A 20709-nucleotide genomic window follows, 5' to 3' on the forward strand; every position below is an offset into this window, starting at 1 on the left:
GGAATCAGGTCCTGTCTACCCTTTTGTCCACCTCTGGGCCCTCGGGGCTGTCTCTCTGGAAGAGCGTGGTCCAGGACTAGGCAGGTCCGGAACTCGGCAGGTGGTAGGGCACCAGCCCTCAGCAGACCTCCAAGTTTCCCACACTCAGGACTGGGGTTGGGACCGCCTGCTGCTGCAGCACCGCTGTGCCCCAGCTCAGGGGAGCCTGTAGGGTCCTGGCAGGCCGAGCTCCGAGGTCCTCCAGGCCTTTCCCTGCGGACCTGGACCTGAGCTTGACGGTAACTGTGCCCTAACCGGCTGCAGGTGCCTTGGTGGACGGGGGAACCGGGCTGTGGGTCTCCGTCCCCTGGGACACAGGTGTGCAGTGGGGGACATAAAGACCCCAGGTCCAGGCAGCTCCGAGGGAGTTGGGTCTCACCTGGACGACATTTCTGGGGTCCCGTCCTACCTGGGTGCCTCGCAGGAAGTCGTCAGCGGAACAGGTGCCCATGAAGGGCAGCTGCATGTGCGTGTGGGGGTCGATGCCCCCGGGCAGCACCAGCTTCCCTGCCGCGTCCAGCACGCGGGTCCCTGCGGGTGCCCGCAGCCCCCGACCGAGCGCGCGCACCAGGCCGTCCTCCACCAGCACGTCGACATCCTCTGAGTAGTCGGGGTGCACCACGCGGCCCCCGCGCACCAGCAGCCGCGACATCGCTGCTCCCTCGGGCCGAACCCAGACTGCGCCCGAGACCCTGACCTGTGGGGCTTAGAGGCCCGCGGCGCCCCGCCCCCTGCTGTCCTGGGCCAGGGCACGGCTGCGCCCCCCAGCGACGACCTCTCCATGCTGCATGAGGCGCGGACCCGGGCTGGCCGTCCCGACCCGCTGTCCCCGCTGCCCTGCCGGTCCAGTCCGGCCCGGCCCGGTCCGGACAGCCACGAGTGCTGTGTCTGCAGAGCAGGTTGCACCCCTGCTGCCCGGCCGGCCTGGCGGGGTCCCGGGCGAGCCCCTCGCCAGTGCGCCTCACCCCTCGCCCGGCTGCGGGAGGACGATCAGAGACGGACGAACGCGCCGTCATTCATTCGGGGGCGCCAGCTTGGGGCACTGGGGACCTGACAGGCACGGCTACCGCCCGAGGGGCTCGGAGTCCCGCGACAGGCGCGCGCGCACGGAGACATATAGAGATGCGCGCGCACAGACACGTGCACGCGCGCACATAGGCTCACACACACGCACGCACACACAGACACGTACACAATCGCGCGCGCACACGCACTCTGTAGTGTGTACCACGGAAAGTGCTGCCATGGCCCGTGTGTACCCTGTCTGTGCGCGCGCGCTGCCTTGGAGAGAGGCCAGGGAGAGATCGGCAGGGAAGGCGCGGTGTATGTCCGGCCTGGAGAAACCCAGAGCGGAACTCCCGAGCGACAAGGACCGGACGCACTGGACGCGGCTCCGTGGGCCGCAGCAGGTGCGAGCGGCGCAGACCCGCAAGGAGCCCGAGGCCGCCCCGGCAGGGTGCGGGGTGCAGGACGCCGCCCCGGCGCGCATCTGGGAGTGGCGGCAGAGCTCTGTGGGCAGCGACCCCGCGGCTTGCACCCCGAACCTCGCCTTGGCGGCGCCCACGGGCTGGAGGGGGCAGCCTCAGCAGCGGGGCGGCCCGCGACGGAGGGCCGGGCGGCCTCCTCAGAAACTGGTCGGGCTCCCAGCTGCGACGCCAGCCACTGGCCCGCACCGCACCCCGCCGAGGCTTTCCCTAAGGCTTGGGCGGTCTCATGCTGGGCCTTCGCCGCCTGAAAGGCCCAGGGACAGAGGCAGGAGACGGGAAGACCAAGTGTCGCCTCCGTGGGACGGAACCTGTGACCTCTGGAACGACCTCCCCCATAGTGTAACGCAATGAGTTGTAATTGTCAGACTTCCTTTCCCAAGTTCCAGGTTACCCAGACCACAAAATGATAAAAAATCAGAAAACATCACTAGGGGAGAGGGATGTGATCGAATTATATGCAGTGAAACGCAGTATTTGTAAAAATCAACAGGTGTACTAATAAAAGAAAAGGGGAAAATTTAAAAAAATGAGAACGCATGGATAATAAAAGTCCCAGTTTCGGCTCTCAGCCCAGGAATAGGAAACCCGGGAAGGTGGTGCTGATATTGTCACCAGGCCTTTGTGTGGAGTGCGATTATGTGCGTAACGGGACTGCCGCCTGGACGGTGAGGGCCCCTGATTGACAGTGACACGCGGATCCTCAGGGGCGGGGCGGGGCGAGGAGCAGTTTCCACGCGGGGTGCGCGCACCGGCAGGAAGGCCCTCTGGGACCCGCTGGGCCTGGAAGCGGAGGAGCAGAGGGTGCGCCCTTCGCTGCAGGGTGGGGACCCGCGGAGAAGCCCACCCCGCCGGGCCGTGAGGGGCGCACTCCCCAGCCCGCCTGTCCCACCCACCCTGTGCTTTGGGCCTCTGACCCTCCTGGCAAGTGCAGAGCCGCGGGGACAGGGCCCTGGAGCTCCTGTCCAGGGCGGCATGCGGCTCTGTGGCAGGAAGTCTCTTTTAAGCTTCTTTGGAGCTTTAAACTTAATTTTTACGTCAATTTTCTTTCGGCGCTTCTGAGCCCCAGGTAGTCCTCTGGAGGGTTAGGGAGACCCGCGTTACTGCAAAATAAATCGCCGCAATGCTCAGGTTCGCCACCAGGTGGGGCTGAAGGCGACCAAATCCCGCTGGCTCCGGTCACTCCGGGGCTCAGTACAGGGCCTGCAGTGAGGCACAGCTGTCCCGTCTTCTAAAGATGACCAACACGACCTAGTGGACATCTCTAAGCCACGGGTGCAGTTTCAAATGATAGAATTGTGACTTTCTGGATTTACTCAGTGTATTCTCGCAGTAAGCAGTTTTCAGCTTCTGTAGTGTGATACTCGGAAAGGAGGAACGGGAGTCTGCAGATAATCAGCTTCCGGCTCACGTTCCCAGGGTACGCGGTTTATGCCCTCGATGCAGACGGTCCTATGCAGGTACTGAGCTTTCACACTAGCTATACCTGAGCTTATCCAATATATTTGATGTATACTTGAACGTCTGGTAAAATCTCAAAACGCTAGTGCCTCAAATCATCTCACCAATTCCTAGTTCTGAAATATCTTTAAAATGCTCATTCTAGCAGGGTGTGGGGGTGCCCCCAATCCCAGCATTCACGAGGCTGAGGCAGGATCACTGTGAGTTCAAGACCAGCCTGGGCTACAAAGTGAGTTCAAGGCCAGAAGCCTGAGCTGCATAGTGAGACTCCATCTCAAAAAACAAATCAGAACAACAACAACAAAAACCACCCAAACCTCTCATTCTTCTATGCTCTCACCCCTTCCTTTGGCATCTATTTATCCTGATCTACAGTTTCCTCGGGAAAGGTTTACTGAACATGATACACTGGAAATCTAAGTAAGTGACTTTTTAAGAATGAGGTATTTTTACTGTCACAATATAAAAATTTAGAGTTGTTTGCAGTGAGTCTTTCAAGGGAACAAGGGGAGATACGCAATCACTGAAGGCAGAAATCCTTCGTTTTTTTTTTTTTGCAGTTAAAAAGAAGCACTCTCCAAGGGGAAAGACGAGCTGGCAGTCCGGACTGGCAGTCATGGTTTAGAGCCAACTGCCCATGGGAGGGGGTGGGAAATGGGTTATATTTTCATTTGCAGAAAAAAACCCAGTGTTTCTGACAGGATCCGTGTTTGTTTTGAGTAACATCTGAGTCTCAGGGCACGAATGTGGACAGCTGGCCACTGCCCCTTCTCTCCTTGCCCCAGGCTCATCTTGCCCTGCGGAGGACCGTGGACAGCTTCATGGAGCCCAGGGAGGAGGCCAGGCAGACCTCGAATGGGCTTTGGACACTTGGACAGGAAATTATGGATGGGTACCAAAAATGTGGTCTGGGAATGTGCTGTCACCCTGACCCTCTGGGGAGGATGTAAGGAGGAGACCAGAGAGGGTCGGGTGTCTGTGACAATCTAGTCAGTGCCTGGCATGAGACCGCCCCTCAGCAATATTTACAAAGCAGTTAGCAAACACGAGTACATTAGACACTGGGCCTAAACCCTTCTATATATGATTTCATCTCCAGGAGAACTCCACGGCATAGGAAATATTATGTCCACCTCGCAGACATAAAAACTGGAGCAGACAGGTGGACAGACAAAATAGTATGCTACTTTGACCAGATTTTAAGACTAATGGTACCCAGAACTGCTGTATTATATTGGTGAGTAAATTAAATGAAGTGTTTCTTGTTATTGATAAAGAAACTGCGTTTCTCCTGTATACTATGCAGGAGGTACTTTCTTAGTGCTGGGACAAAATACTTGGCACTCACAATGGAAAGGTGGAAAGGTGTGTTTTAGCTCAGTTACAGAGGTTTCAGTCCAGAGCTGCCTGGCTCCACGGCAGAGGAACGGCCAGAGGGGAAAGAGTCCCCGGTAGGCAGACAGGAAGCAGCAACCCTCCTGCTTTCCCTTTCTATGTAATCCAGGCTACAAGCCTCTTGGTTGGTGCCTGTTGGTGCGGCCTCTTCCTTTTCAAAGGTCTCACCCTAACCCGATTTCCTGTCGCCATGAGGGATGAAGACTTGTGGGAAGCAGCAGTGACTCAAAACGCAGCAGGCAGATGGGGACACCCCAGCATGGGACCCATCACCTCTCCTGTTCTCATCCCCCTAACTGATGCTCAGAGGGTGCTCCCGGACACACTGGTGAGAGGAGACCAAACTCTGGGGAAGATCTGATGAGCAAACCTGGGCAATACCCTGGGAGAGGCGTTCAGTGCGTCCCGAGGCCATCTGCACATACAGTGCACGCATGTGTACATCAGGAACAAAATCCCACATAAGTATTTTAATACCAATGTATGGAGACGCCACGAGATGAACACAAGTTGCCTTTTGGCCTCCGCAGTTACAAGGGGCGCTCAGGATGGTGGCCGTCCACCCCCAGACACAGGTGACTGTGGGAACTGCTGACCTGCACATGTTTGGCAGACTGTGCACAGTATAGCTCAGTTCAGGGATTCGATTCTCTTCACAATTCTGGTCACAAATTAACTGGACAGGGTGGAATCAATTTCAGTGGTCAGGCTCAACGCTGACCTCACAGCGAAATCTGATTCGGTTCTTGTCCAATTTGCTTGTGACCAGACCTTGCAGAAAGGATTAAGTTCCTGAACCCTGAACCAAGGCGCCACTGTATCTCACAGGGGGACTGAACCCAGGGCCTCCCCATTGAGCTACACCCCATTTTTATTTTTTGAGACAGAATCTAAATTGTTAAGTCGTCCAGACTGGGCTTGGTTTGTGATAAGGCTGCCTCACTTTCCCAGAATGCTGGGATTATAGGCCTGTTACACTGTGTCTGGCTTGAGAATATGCTTTATAAAAGTGTTCCTGGGATAGTTTAAAAATGGAAAGACAATAAACTTCAAAGACAAATATTACACACATCTTGTTTAATGTCATAAAAATGAAAATTGAAAGAGTCATAAAACCAAAACTACCAACTACATCAAGAAATTCCATTATTTGGGAAAAAACAACAATGGAAAAATTCCCCTGTAAAAACTTTTGTGCTAAAGAGGAAATCAAAAGCGAGACTGATGGGCAAGGGGTGCAGCTCCTGACGGGCAGGGCCTGGCTGCCCTGCGGGAACCAAAATGCTGGAACTTAAGAGCACCCGGAAAGAACAGCAGTGACAACCCTAAGGCACCGAAGTGATTTAACTCAAGGGATACTCAAAATTAAGTCCCAATCCTTCAATCTCATGTTACTGAGAAATAAATGAATCAATTACTGAGTCTAGAAGTTGGGAAAAATAAGGAAAAGCAAAAAGGAAGTTTATTGAAGTAGAATAAAAATAAAAATATAAATAAAAATAAAAAAATAATTACAGAACACAGGTATGGTCCTCTGGGGAAGCCACACACCACAGGCCACCTGTTGTTACCTTTCTCCTTTCTTCCGACAGGGCTTCCTTTTGCCGTGCAGGCTGATCGCCAGCGTGTGAGTGTAGGCGACCCTCCTGCCTCCTGGTGTGTGCACCCAGCTGGTCTCGGGAAGTCAGGCACAGGCACCATACAGAGTGCGAGCAAGCCACTTGCGCAGGAGAGGAAGGGAGAACCAGGGTCCGCACAGGCAATCAGCCTGAAAGTCTGCATGAAATGTGTGGGGCTCCTGATCCCCGGCAGGACATCAGAACCACGCAGACCAGGTGCCACGGACAGCAAGAAAACCGTCAGGACCAGTTTCCTAAGTGTCTGCAGGACCAACAATTTCACTGAAATTTTAAGGGACAGAAAATTCCAAAGCTATTTAACTGGTACAGAGCATAGAAGTCGGGGGAAAGTTCCCAAATCCATCAGCATAAAACTCATAGAAACCTTCTCAGAGATACTGTGGGTGCCCATAAACACACACACACACACACACACACACACACACACACACACTACATTCACTGGCAGGTATAAATGCCAAATATCTCAAACCAAATAGGAAACAAGCTAGCACCATATTAGAAAATACACACTGTCAAATAGAGTTTATTTCAGGAATGCAAAGATGAGCATGGTTTAGTTACAAAATGTATTTATAAAATCCACCATACCGGAATCAAAGGAGAATCACTGGAATACCCCACGGATGTTGAAAAGGCATGTAATAAATTTCAACGTGCATTCTTAGAAACCTTGTTTGAAATGGAGTCAGTGGACACTCAGAGTGATCACACCTATGTATCTCAACCCTGCTCACAGCCAGTGTTAATGTTTTTCTACAAGCATTTACTAGTGATTAAATGACACACAAATTCGTAGGCAATCTGCCTATGGAGGCCTGTAAATGAGATGATTTCAAACTATAGGAAAGCGAAGTCTGCTGGCTGGGTAGAAGACTAACACTACCAATCCATTGCCTTTACCCAGTAATACATGGGAAGGCCTTTGCTGAGGCACAGTGACAAAATGATGAGGTTTATGAAGGATAAACCTTAAAGACGTTTGACATTTCTGTAAGGTAAACTACATCTGAAGGAAATAACAGCCCCCCAAATAAACAGGCACAGTTCAGAGAGAGGGCACCATGACTTAGAAAAATGCTCTCCACAGGATGACATAAAATTCCCCTAATTAACAAAATTAAAACTGTCCAAAAAAAAAAAAAAGTTTGTGGGTCTCAAGTTGATTCTAAAGCTCAGATGTAAAACTATGCAAGAATATTAGACATATTCTAAAAAGGGTTACTAAACCAATGTAGTGCTGGCACAAAAGGAGACAGATGGGGCTGGGGATTTAGCTCAGCGGCATAAGCAGCTGCCTTGCAAGCAGGAGGTCGTGAGTTCGATCCCCGGTACCGATAAAAATGAAAACGACAAAAAAAAAAAAAAACAAAAAACAAAAAACAAAAAAAACCACACACAAAAGGAGACAGATTAACTGCAAGGAGAATTAGTGTAGAAACATACCCAGACAACGCGGCATTTTACAACACTGAAGCTGAATCTCAAATAAAAGAAAGATGTACTATTCAACAAGTAGCTTAAAAAAACCCAAGCCCTAAATTCAGGATCGACCACTAATTTAAAGATTATAAAGTACCAGATACTCGATTTTAAGTACTTGAAAGTTACTGACGTATTTCCTCTTGGGAAAGTGCAGAAAATGCATGTACAGTACCATCTGTGTTGGGACATGTGCCGTTTGCAGACATCCAGTCACACAGAGCGAGCCGCTTCCGGAGGGCCGGATAAGAACGTGGCACTGGCACACGTCTCCGAGGGGGAACTAGGACTGGCCTCAGGGGTGGGGAGGGACCCACTTCCCGCTGCCGAGCCAGGAAGGTGTATTACCTAATAAAAAAAGGCAAAGCACACGCCAGAAAATAAAACCAATCTCCTTGTCAAAAGTGTATTATTAAGAGGACCTAAAAGTTTAACTTACTGACCTAATTCTTTCAGAGTACTCTTATGGGCGCTGACGGGTATGTAAAAATAACAGAGAACAGACCCAACTGCGCCAGCTGACCTTCCGAGGCCCAGGCCCAGGCCCAGGCGGCCCTCACCCGGCCGAGTACCAGCTAGTTTTCCTCTGCAGTGACAAGCATGTGCTGGTTTTCCCTTTCTTCTGCACTGTTTTATAGCCTGAATCTGAATTTGTAACATGATTCAACAAAAATAAAAAACGACTTTGATTTAAAAAGTACCTCAAGGCAATAAAAAATCATTTTAATTTTTGATACATATTAAAACATTTTAGTCAGTTCTTCCTGACAGCACAACAGGACAAGTACACAAGACCTCAAACATGCTTTAAAATGACATTCAGCAAAGTACTTAAATTTAATAAATAGCAATAATCACACAAATACATTTTGTACTCAATCATGAAGCTACTAAAACAGACAGCTAAAGAATAAATAAACAGGAGTCGGCAATAAAAAAATAAACAGGCTTTGCAATTCTTTCTACTAAAAAAGGGAGGCAATCTGAATTTTGTCTTAACTCGCTTTTCTTCAAAATTACAGCATGACCCCCCCCATGAATAAAATACACTGAAAAAATTCACTCTTTACAATAACGTGGCTTTTAAACACAACAAATAAATATGACACTGGCAAAGCGACTTCAAGTTGTGATACAAATGCTCCCCACCCCAAACAAAGCTATGGAAACAGAGTTGCTGTGGTAGCAAGTATCAGTATTAAAGTGATCGTGCAAGTGCACTGAACTCGGCTGAGGCCTCCACACGACTTTAGTGCAAATCCGTAGGGTCCAATGCAGGCGCGGCCCTAGGATACTAGGGCCAGACGTTACCAGGAGGAACTTACATGTACCAGCTCTGTACACTTTATAAAGTTCAAAGTTCAATGCATAGTAGAGGATCTTCATCTGCTTAACTCTGTCCTGAACAGAGGTCAAAACAGAAATGACTTGGGATCTTACCATTTGGTTTGTACCATGTTAGAGTATTAAAGTCAGTATTAGAAAAACCTATAAAAGTTTATTTTTGCCATTAACTCATCTAACTCTACCTAAATCCACATCACTCTATGTCAAACATAAAAGTTTCGAGAAGTTTTTCCCTTTGACAAGATAATATTATGATAAATTCAACAGAAGACAACTATGTATCACACAAATAAAAGGTGAGCGCAAGAGTTGTTCTCTCCGCACACTGACCACCTTCCTGTCTAGTGTACTGTTACAAGATGTGCTGGCCAAAAAGCATGAAGGGCTGGACCGAGAGGTACTTCTGCACGAACTCGGTAACGCAGGATGGGACCGAGGACGAAGGCGTTCAGCAGCTGTGTCCACCATGACTATGGCATCAGGCTAAGAGCCACACGGCGGGAGGGCACGCGGGGCAGGACGTAGCTCTGGGCGCAGAGTCGCAGGGCCTCCAACTGGGCCATGCAAGCGGACGGAGCAGAGCGGGAGGGCGTCCTGCACGCTTCCCTCAGACTGGACTGGACAGGACCGGATGGCACAGGTCGGCCGGTCTAGCACAGCAGCAGCGCCTCGTCGTCGCCGGCCTCGCCCTTGCGCGCCACGTCCTGGCACGCGTCCGGCACCTGGGCGGTGTGCACCATGCCACAGCGCTCGCAGGGCCCGTCGCGGCCGGGCCTGGCAGCGGGGAGGGCGGCGCCGGGCGGCGGCCGAGGCCCGGGCCCCGGCTCGGGGACCAGGTCCAGCAGCGGCCGGGAGCAGTCGGCGCCGTCGGCGGCGGGGATGAGCAGCTCCACGTCGTCGTCCTGGTCCTCCTCCTCGCGCGCGCCCCCGCCGGCCGCGGGCGGCAGCTGTCTCAGCGGGCTCTGGCTCTGCGGCGCCGGCCCCGCGCGCCCCAGCGTGAGCCGCACCCAGCGCAGCCCCTGCGTGACGCGGCTCAGCGCGCTGGAGAGCTGGTGCCGCGCGGGGCTGGCGCCCGGGGCCTCGGCGTGCGCGTCCCTGTCCCTGTCCCGCGCGTGGGCCGCCTCAGCCGCGCCCCGCGTGCCCTGCGCGCTCCCCGTGGCCTCCACGGCCGGGCCCAGCGCCACCTTCTGTGGCAGGGGGGCCGCCACGCCGCCCGCCGCGCCCCCCGCGTCCCTGCGCTCGGCCTCCGCATCGGCGTCCTCGGATTCCACCGAAAACAAACCCCTGTGCGCGGGGCCGCGCTCTGCGTCTCTGCCGGCGCCCGGGCTGGGCACTGCCTCGTCGCCGTCCGCTGAGACCAAGGCCAGGGAGCCTGAGCGCCGCGACCTGGCGAAGCTGAAGATCCGGTTCCAGAGGCCACCGGACCTGCCAGCCGTGGGCAGCCTGATGGACGTGAGGCCCAGCTGCGACCGCACGGCCAGCCGCAGGTTCTCCAGCACGGAGGCCTAGGAGAGAAAGAGAGCGCGCGCTTAGCAGAGCCGGTCAGGGTCTGCAGAAGGCAGATGCTTACAGTCCCCTCCAGGCCTGCTGACCGCTGTCAGGCCGCCAGGAACCCACAGAATGGACCTAACCTGGTTCCTGTTCCCATAGTGCTAGGCAACATATGTGCATTTCATGGAAAAATGTAAAAATTCCAGTTATTAGTAAAAATACGTTATGGCTAAACTCTCTGCTGACAGCTAGGACTGACGCTTATCTGTATGAGCGTTCGTGGCGGACGAATCACATTCTGAGGCTCTGGAATTAATCAGTGACGCGGGTCTCCGCCTACTGAGTGCACGATCTCCGTGATGCTTCACGTTATGTTCAGTTTCCACAAAGATGTTTAACGTTCACGGCCGAACAGTCACTCTGTCTGGAGACCTCCCAGAAGGCTCCCAGAAGTAATACCGAGGGTAGGAAATAGGACCATTCGCTGTGTGTAAAGCAGGGTACGCCAACAAGTACCAGTATTTCACAGAGCTATCCAGTCTGAAAACCAAGTCCTTTTTGTTTTTAAAACACAGAGCGAGTTAGACTTGATTTATAAGGTTAAACTCTCCTAAACATGTGGCCATTTTCAGAGTTGGGTCTCAAGGGTTTGTTGAATGAATGAATATTAAGGTTTTAATCGCACTGTCACAGTTGGAAGAATTAATGCATTTGTAATGCAGCTCTCAGCACAAAAATACTTGTTCATAACATTACACAAAATGTATTTGGATTCCTCAGTCTTCAAGGGTTAAGTTTTATTGCCTACAGTTCTGTGTTAACAATAATTAGGATTATTCTTTTAAAAACTGACTTTTAACTAGCATATATGGAAAATCACTGTACTGAGCAACTTGAATAAAAATCTGGTCTTTGTTCTAGGCAAATGCCACTCTTGAAAAATGTGCAGTATTTCTGCAGCCCTCCTGCGCCGCCTAGTGGTTACGAGGAGCACTGACGCTCGGAGCTGCTCAGGGTACCACACTTTGCAGGCCAGGGAGGTGAGGCCCGGAGTCCCTGAGGCATGCGAGGATCCCTCATCAGCTGAGAGGACCGGACTGTGCATTTAAGAATCGGGGTCAGCACCGTGGTCAGCGTCTCGGGTTCTGCGTTCCAGGGGCAGTGTGGCCTGGGCTCCGGGCCACGCAGCCAGCAACACCTGCGAGCTCCTTAGCTGCCTGGAGCCACACCAGGGACCCTGAGGAGTCAAGCGGACAGTGCTCGCTTTGGGGAGAGCCTGCCAGTCTAACGCAGATGCCACAGGGGCATGCGTGGGGCCGCGGGAGCCACCTCAGAAAACACTTCTCTTTCAAACAAGTTGGTAAGCTGGGTGTGCTGGCACACGCCTGTGATCCCAGCACGTGGGAGGCTGAGGCAGGAGGATCCTTGCGAGTTCCAGACCAGACTGGACTACAAAGTGAACTCAAGCACTCATTATACAGCCTGAATTGCATAGTGAGAGCCTGTCTCAAAAAGAAAACAGAACGAAAAAAAACGGTAAATCACATTATTTTCCTTTTAAAAATCTGCTACAAGCATTCAATAATCTGTTAGCAAAATTTTCAGACTTGATGCGGCCCCTCCTGAGGGAGAACCACCAGCGTCTCCTGAGATCTGCACCATGATGGAACTTACTGTGCTGGGAAACCAAGCAACCAGCCCGCCTCCCTGGTGAGCAGCTGTGGTGTGGCAGGCTGTGGCCCCTCCAGGGGGAGAACCACCAGTGTCTCCTGAGACCTGCACCATGTTGAAACTTACCATGCTAGGAAACCAAGCAACCAGCCCGCCTCCCTGCTAAGTGGTAGCGAGCCTACCAGTGCACTGACTGAGAGTCAAACATCACACCTCCCCTGCCCCCCGCTAGCAAATGGGAGCCAGAGGTCTGAGCATCTCTTGGGAGGTTGACCATATGCAATATAGCAAATAAGGGGGATTTCCTTCTACTATCTCTTTGAAGGCAAATACTCTTACTACTGCTTTGCTTTATTCTGATTAATGGTACAGCTCTATTCAATATTCTGTTTTGGTAAGTTCTATAATGTTCTGTACTTATTTTGCTATATGTGATTAAAAGGACAACTATTGTGAAGATAACGAGATATACTGTGATACCTATTACTGTTATCCCGCTAACCTGCTGTGAAGTTCTGTACCAATTTCACTACATTGTCTTAATTGGCTTTGTTCTGTTGTATTTCACTACCTTCCAAATAATAAAATTTTTTAAAAAAAACTTTCAGACTTGAGAGTTAAATCTTAATAACCGAAGCATCCAGCTTCTCCCTCGTGGACCTGCTCCTGCTCTGGCTTGGTGGAAGCGACCCCAGGGAGGGCTGAGCTGCCCCGTGCTGTGGCCCGTGAGCCTGTCTGCACCTGCTGGGGGCTCCTGGGCCACCATGCCCCTGCCTGCCACCTTCCAGGCCCATGCACGTGGCAGTGCAGCCCGAGCAGCAGCGGGCACAGTGACAGGACCCAGGGTGGGAGCGAAAACTAGCTGTTCCTCGTGAGGCAGTGCCAACACAGAAAGAAGGCACAGTGTAGGCTGCTTTTCCATTTTGCACATAAAGTTTCAAAGAATGGAAGCTGGGAATTACAAATAACTTCTGGAAAAGTACTTGAAAACTACAATTTCTCACCAAAGATTTCCTGAAAGACAAGTCGGGTAACAGACTGTGACCAGAAATCTCACTTACCAGGTGAAATGTGTTCCCTTGGAACAGTTAAGTCACTGAGAAAACAATATTCACCAATTTTTCTTAGCTCCTAACACCGAGGACAATTTTTATAGACGTTGCTGGATAAATTTACAACTGATGTATAAGCTCCTATGTCTTAAAATGAAACAACACAATTTTAAGCCTTGAAAAAATAAATTTTAAAAAACCCCGTAAGAAGTGTGAAGAACTCTGAAGCATTAGTAGGAATAAGCTCCTATACCAAGAAAATGGGTTGGAGCTCAGCACAGAACCCAATCCAAAGAAGTTCTCCCTGAGGCGAGGAGAACCTGTGTTGCCAGCACTTTCACTTGTAACTGATTCACCTACAGGCAGTATTTTACCGGCATGTCACGTTATCATTCAGTATTAAATCTCTAAATGGGGGGCTGGGATCTGGCTCAGCGGCACAAGCGCCTGCCTTGCAGGCGTGCAGTCATGAGTCCAATCCTCGATACCCCCCCAAAAAAACAATCAATCAATTAATAAATCTCTAAATGTTCAGTCCAAACAGTTTGCCAAAGTGACTTTGGAATCTTAGTGCACCAAATTATCCTAGACAGTGAAATGCTCAAGAAACATACATCTCAATCAGAAGGGCAAAAAAATGTGCTTTTTTGTCATATTTGCTGAAGTGTAATAAAAATATATAATTTCAAATTCTCCATTTATTTTATCTTTGATAAAGGACATCAGGAAATGAAAAGATGTCCCCTGCTCCGGGACAGGCAGAAGCAGTCCTGGCAAAATGGTCACTTTCCAGAGGGGCCAAACAGGTTCCTGCAGTCCCAGTCAAAATTCCCATAAGCATCCCCACAGAACTAGAGAAAACAGTTCTAAACTCAGATGGAACCAGAAGAGCCACAGGGTAACAGAAACAATCCTGGGCAACAAGATCAAAGCAGGAAGGGTCACAGTTTGGGGCTGTACATTATGTTTCAAGCCACAGTGAAAAACAGCACAGTGCTGGGCACAATAGCACATGCCTGTCATCTGAGCATTTGGGAGGCCGAGGCAGGACGACTGCTGAGGGTTTGAGGCCAGCTGGGCTACAGAGTTAAGTTGCCTGAGCTGTACAGAGAGGCCCTATCTCAAAAAACAGAACAAAACAAAACAAGACACACGAAGAGCATGGGATTGGCACAAAAGCAGACACATGGATCAGGAGAACAGAGCACGAGGAATCAGAAAAGAGCCCAGGCACACGCAGCCACCTGAGCTTTGCCAAAGAGGCCAAACATGCACGCTGGAGAAACAGCCTCTCTACTCAAGATGCTGGGAAACCAGCTGCCCTCACAAGTGAGTGAATCTGGTACCCAACCAAAATCCAAATGGGTCAAAGACCAAAACATTAAAATAGCAACACTGCTGGATGATAAAGAAGTCAAGCTCCTGACAACACAGGCGCAGCAGACGAGGACTTTCTGAACTGAACAGAACCCCAGCTGCACAAAAAATAACATCAAGAATCAGCAAATGGGATCATATCAAATTAAAACACTATTTTGCACAGCAAAACAACAGAATGAAGAGACAACTTACAGAACAAGAAAAACTCTGCTGGCCATTCCCCAGAGGACTAGCATCTAGAATACACAGCACTCAAAAAATTAGGCCCCCTCAAAAGAAGACCCAGTGAAAAGATGGGTGACTACAATGAAGACACACTTCTCAGAAGAAAGTACAAATGGGCAATAAACACATAAAAAAAAGCTCAGCCTCTCTAGAGTCACTAAAGAAACGCAAGTTAAAACACTGAGCTTCCACCTTGTTTCAGAAAACCTAGCTGTCATCAAGAAATTACCCGTAACCAGCGCTGGTGGGGCTATGGGCAGAAAGGGACCCTCCTACCTTGTTGGTGGGAATGTAAAGTATTATAGTACTACAAAAATCAGGACGGAGATTCCCTGAAAGCCTAAAGAAGATTCCACTCCATCCCGAAATCCCCGACAGAGCGATGCCCACCCCGAGGTCAGGCAGAGCAGGCCTCGAGGCCAAGGCGTGGAAGCAGCCTCTGCACATCAGCAGGCGAGGCGAGGGGGAGGACGCGTGGTGTTTGCACAGAGTCTCACCCTGCCGAGGGACAGAGGGGTTCACCTGTGGGAAGATGGGTGCGCTTGGGATCATAGTGCCACATGAAATAAATCAGACACAGGCTCCAGTACCACATGGTCTCTCTTAAAAGAGAAACCAAAAATATAAAGAACAAAATGAAAGACTGACTAACTATAGGAAATGGGGATGGCTCAGGAAGGGAGGGAGCTGGGAGGAGGAGGGGGAGGGGGAGAGGGGAGGAGGGGAGGCGGCGGCAGCAGACACACATGGAGGTGAGCTGTGTGCCCCCCTGACTCCAGAGGAACGCCATCACTAGGGACCACAAAAGGGTTCCAATAAAAATAAAAAGTAAGAGAGGAGAAACCGAGTGCACCTGATTAGGCGAACACACTGGAAAGTCCTCCACGGGTGGGATCAGGCCCTGCGCGATCAGCTGTCCGTACGAGGGAGGCGCTTCTCTTCTCAGCAGTTCGGCTTCCACTCTGGACAGCTGGGTCTCAAAGGATCTTGGGGAGCAGATGGGGTAAAAAGGGTTAGGAAAGGCAAGTCTACACAGCTACGTCCCGTCATCAGCGATTACAACCCCCGCCCCCAAGACATCCTAGAAGCTCAGTCCTTCAGTCCTGCGTGGGGCACAGGAGGACAAGGCAGGCCCTGTCCTGGAGCTCCACACAGCGCCGGCCTGGACCGCCCTGCCAAAGGGCAGTGCCCCTGTGAAAGGCACAGGGTGCAGGGAAGCCCTGGACTGTGTTTGACCTCAGGCGACACTCGCTGAAGAGTCCCACCGCCGCTTCATCCAGCAGGTTCAACACAGCTCCTCCAGGTAGGAAGGAGGGAAGCGACCCCAGTCGTCTTTCGGGAAGACCTGGGGTGTGGGCTGAAGACGCCGACCTTCCTGTGCTGTTCCAGCATGCGTGGGCCGGGTTTCTGGCTCTGCACACTTGGTGGGCGAGGAGACGCAGCAGTGGCTGGAAGGCACTGGGAGCTCCGTGCCAACTGTAGTCTCCGCTGCTGCCAGCGCCGTTTGCTACATGGATCATCACAGCTCTGGGGCCGGAAGGTCCCCTTCTCCACAGGAGCAGCGCGACGACCTCTTCCCCTGCTTCTTCCGGGTCAGCTTCCTCCCACACTGCACTGAAAACTCCTCTCCCTGAAGGTCACCTCCCAACGCTGAGCCACTTCCCGCTGACCGGAGAGCTCAAGGGTAGCTCTCCCAGCACCCTGCACCATGGCAGAACCTTGCGCCCTTCCTCACCGCCCGTCAGCCCTTTGGTATCTTGGGGTCCAGACATACTGATGGGGCTTCCCTCCGGAGCAAGGCTTGGCATTCCCACCTCTAAAGTTTCCAAGGGTTAGCTTGTTGATTCTCCTGCACTGGCCTTCGGCCTTCGGGCTTCTGCATTCTGCAAAATTCACACATTCCAGGTGGCGCTGCCCCAGGGAGCCCTCCACCCTCCTCACATCAGGAGCTGCTGATTTCATGGCACAGGCCTTACAGCTCACACTACAGTTCATCCAGGGCAACACTTCCTTCCTCCTAACTGGGAAGTGCTTGTGAGACTGTGGCTTACCTACTTTTCACTTGCAAAATGCTTTGAATGTATCTGGCTATCAAAGGGGGAATTAATGAGTATTAAAAACTGCAATTTAAGGGGCTGGGGATTTAGCTCAGCGGCATAAGTACCTGCCTTACAAGCAGGCGGTCGTGAGTTTGATCCCCAGTACCGATAAAAATGAAAAAGACAAAAAAAAAAAAAAAAAAAAAACAAAAAACTGCAATTGAAAGTTGCAGCTTGCAAATTCCTATGGAAAGGTTCATCTAAGATAGAGCTGGCCCATGGCTGTCCCACTCTGACCGCACCCGCTAGAGTCTCAAAACTCAAGCTGATGAGTACAGACTGGCTTTCCTCACCTCAGACCCTACTCAGTGGTCTGTGCCGAGTTTGGCTTTGAAGTCTGGGCTTTTCACACTAATATTATAAACGACGGTAATATGCATACATTTTCAAACTAATAGACCCTAAAACATCTTGCTAATGCCGCTGAAGTACTGCAGCACACACACACACACTGGGCCGGCCCTCGGCTGGCCCGTCTGGACACTGACCTCCGTTCGAACATCCGCAGGGAGTAGAGCTTGCACGTGCAGCCCAGGGCGATGACGAGCAGCAGGCCGCAGACAAGGCTCCCGATGACGGCCGCGGTGATCACTCTGGTCGGCACGATCACTGGGCAGTTCTCCTCGTCACTGCCGTCCCCACAGTCGTCCTGCGAGTCACACACCCAGCTCTCAAACACACAGCGATTGTTCTTACAATGAAAATTGCCCGGCTGGCAGAAAAAGCAGTTTTTCTCATCTGAGCCGTTGGGGCAGTGATTCTGGTAGTTGCAGCGGTCCGAGCGGGGATAACAGACTCCGTTTCGGGAACAGGGAAACTCTTCCTTCTGGCACATGGTACAGTTGATTTCGTCCCTCCCGTTTGGGCAATGCCAGTACCCGTCACAGCGCTGCTGCTCGGTGTAGCAGCCCCAGTTCCCGCCACAGGGTATTTCCCAGGGCAGACAGAAGCCATCGACCTGGTAAGTGGCATTGAACCCCCTGGCGGCATTTACTTTATCTGCACAAAAATGCACCCGTATTTGTCCCGAGGAAGAGACAACTGTGAGGGGTGCGTGCGAATCGAAAGCAGTCAGTGCCCGCAGAAGCTTGTGTGGATTCTCCTCCAGCCCATCGTATATTTTCACATAGTCACCATAGCCAGTGCCGTCGAGTTTGAAGTCCGTGAAGCGTATGATGACCTTACGATGGTCACCCGTGTCTATCAACCAGGTACAGTTGCTTCCGGGAGGATAGAAGTCAGGGTAGTTGGGAGAATTGAAAGTACCGTAGAAATACTTCAACCACTGCCCACACGTCGGCACGTCACAGTCGATCTCGTCCCCGAGGTCCAGGCAGTCGATGTTCCCGTCGCATTTCAAAGACTCGGGGAGGCAGGTGTAAGCCTTGGTGAACCTGGACAGACACTGGAACTGGTTGTATGCGCAGGGCTGAAAGGAAGCAGCCGTGGGAGGGCTCGCTTCTCGGGCACAGACCTCCTCATCAGAGCCGTCTCCACACTCGTCCATGCTGTTACACCGCCAGGCTTCCGGGATGCACTTCCCGTTCCCACAGCGAAACTGGTCACAAGCACAGCTGGGCTCCTCTGATTTTCCTGGGAAACGGGCACCACGGGAAGAGAAGAAGAAATATCCTTCAGAGGACATCTAGGTATTTCACAATACATACTAAGCCCAGATGTTCACAGTTCTTTAAAAATGTTGTTAAAAAACAGGTAAATTCTAATGACAAGTTAGTCCTGGCACTAATTAGTCAGCTATGTATTGTCTATTATTTTCTCTATGAGTCCTTTGCATTTTGAACCAAAGACAGGATGGGTCACTTCTATTTTTGCAAAGAGCTACAATACTGAAGAATTTAAGCAAAATGATGTGAGATTTGTACAACAGTAGGATATACTACCTACAACGCTAAGAAACATTATACCAACATCATTAAAGCCACAGACATTTTTCAGTGAAAAACCGCAGTCACACAATGGCCTTGTGACTGTTTTCACATCCTTCTCGCCTGTGTGTTCACACACCTGCACAGGATCCTTCCAAGCACTTCCCCAGCGTGCTTTGCAAGCTCCTATTTAAACTCAGTGTTCCATATGATCATGAAATTCTCACATTTAACAATTTCTATTCTGTAACACAACTGAAAAATACTGCATACATTTAAGCTAAAGATATAAATTTGTTCACTAAATGAACAAATGGAAGAAAAAAAGTGACATGCCCACGGAATCCCAGTGGTCCCTGAATCCCAGCCAAGTAATGAGATGGGAGACCGCCAGGCTCCCACTCAACAGCCATGAGCCCATTCTCACCTCTCCACTAACAATATCTAGTCCAAGTGGAAAGTGAGTCAGAGGCAAAATATTACAGAGCCTATGGTAAGAACCGGGCGGGGGAGCAGATATTTGGTAAGAGAAACTAATTTCAGGTGATGTAAAATAATTTTTAGCAACAATTACATGTAACTAATGCTCTGAATTTCTGCATTTATGTGATCAGTTTACCCTTTTTAGATACAGTTTAAGAAAGGCAAAAAAACCAAAAGACTTCTGAGACTACGAACTCGGAAGGTCAAACTGGTCACTTTGAAGGTATAAAACAATGGAAGTGCACACCACAGCGCACATTCTGGGAACTCTGGCGACGTGGAGAAGCACAGGGAAGAAACCTGACCCCTGCAGCCCTGGTCACCCTGCCGGGCGGGCTACGCAGCGCGCTCTAGGCCCTGCCTTGAGCTCTGTCTTCAGCCCGCAGCCGCAGGCCTCCTCCTCCGAGTGCACGCTGTGCACGTGACTGAGCAGTCAGCAGGCAGGCTTCGCTGCCAAAGCTTTCTTCCTCTGAAAGACGCACCTGAAAAGTAGGCCAGCCTGAAGCCCTTCCTGGAGACGCTGTCATCTGAGTGGAACCTGACCCACACGTGGTCCTGCGAAGAGATGTACGGAGGGGGGATGGTGGAGCCACAGGCCCTGTAACTCTCCACGTTCTGGAATGTTTCTATCGTCAACCAGTCCAAACTGCATCTTCTGGAACCCTGAACGTCAAAATCCTGAAAACTGGAGGAAGAAAAGCCAGAAGTTTCTCAATGATATCCTGGATTTAAGGACAGTATATTAAACTCTGTACATTCACTAGTTGTTCTGGGGTTTCTAGGTGTATGACCCCACCATCAGAAAGTAGTTTATGTTGTCTGTGTCCCTAGTATCTGTATCTTCTCCCCAGATTCCAGAGTAGTTCTGGAATACCAGACTCCAAAACTGCCAAAAAACAAAACAAAACAAAACAAAACAAAAAAACAGGTGATGGTTGGAATCTTTTTCTTTTTCCTTAGGAAAAACCATTTCTAATTCAGAACACCCTAAACTGCTCTGTGTTTGAAACAGAACGGCTGTCCCGTAACCTGAGGCAGAGAAGAATGCACAGAGAAAGCCCGCACTCTCTTATGTTTAGCTGGTTCATCTGCTTGCTTAATTGGAACACTTATACATCAGTTATATTTTCTGGAGACAAATAGTATAAATCTGAACAAAATGAAAAAAAAAAAAGCAAATAAAAATTTTTTTGGTGTAAAATCCCCATCTGGGAAAACAGAAGATTTTATAATCAAACATGATTTTGTAGTAAAAGGGCAAAAATAGCCAAATATTAGATCACATGCAAAATCAGTTGTTGCTTATGAAAATCAGAGAAACCAAAATATTTTTCCAACATCTGAATATGTCTCACTAACAAGCAAAAGATCTGACTTTTCCTGCTTCACTTTCAAATAAGTGACAAGGAAGTTAATTATCCAAGCTGTGTATCAGGGAACTTGCTTATAAGTATACTGAGTAGCGCTAATGAAGGTGGACAATTTGTTCTTGGTTTTTCACTATTATGAACACTTTTAGGAGTCCACAGATGTCTATACATCTTTCTTATACACGCGACCAAGCATTTTTCTAA

The 20709-nt window shown here is 50.5% G+C and overlaps 2 protein-coding genes across 8 annotated transcripts in view; both read right to left on the reverse strand.

Moving 5' to 3' along the window:
* The window catches only part of Dpys (dihydropyrimidinase), a 54777-nt gene extending 53707 nt beyond the window's left edge, over nt 1-1070 (reverse strand). For 2 of the 5 annotated variants that reach the window (XR_010050286.1, XR_010050285.1), the window contains exon 1: nt 449-781. Coding sequence is in view for 3 of the 5 variants with exons in the window: in XM_063257766.1 (XP_063113836.1) it covers nt 449-691 (243 nt within the window). In the remaining 2 variants the exon portion in view is untranslated. Of the gene's footprint in view, nt 1-448; nt 782-1004 lie in introns of those variants that run through there. The other 3 variants (XM_063257767.1, XM_063257766.1, XM_013143991.3) reach the window with 3 other exon arrangements.
* Nucleotides 1071-6517: 5447 nt separating this feature from the next.
* Nucleotides 6518-20709, reverse strand: part of Lrp12 (LDL receptor related protein 12) — a 74429-nt gene continuing 60237 nt past the window's right edge. For all 3 annotated transcript variants that reach the window (XM_063257765.1, XM_063257764.1, XM_063257763.1), the window contains 4 exons: nt 19618-19820; nt 17255-18359; nt 15521-15653; nt 6518-10353 (listed from right to left, as the gene is read on the reverse strand). In XM_063257765.1, the coding sequence (XP_063113835.1) occupies nt 9499-10353; nt 15521-15653; nt 17255-18359; nt 19618-19820 (2296 nt within the window). In that variant the 3' untranslated portion in view covers nt 6518-9498. The remainder of the gene's footprint in view (nt 10354-15520; nt 15654-17254; nt 18360-19617; nt 19821-20709) is intronic.

Source organism: Cavia porcellus, unplaced genomic scaffold (genome assembly GCF_034190915.1).
Source record: "Cavia porcellus strain 051 isolate PalLab524CR breed Dunkin Hartley unplaced genomic scaffold, mCavPor4.1 scaffold_10, whole genome shotgun sequence".
NCBI lineage: Eukaryota > Metazoa > Chordata > Mammalia > Rodentia > Caviidae > Cavia > Cavia porcellus.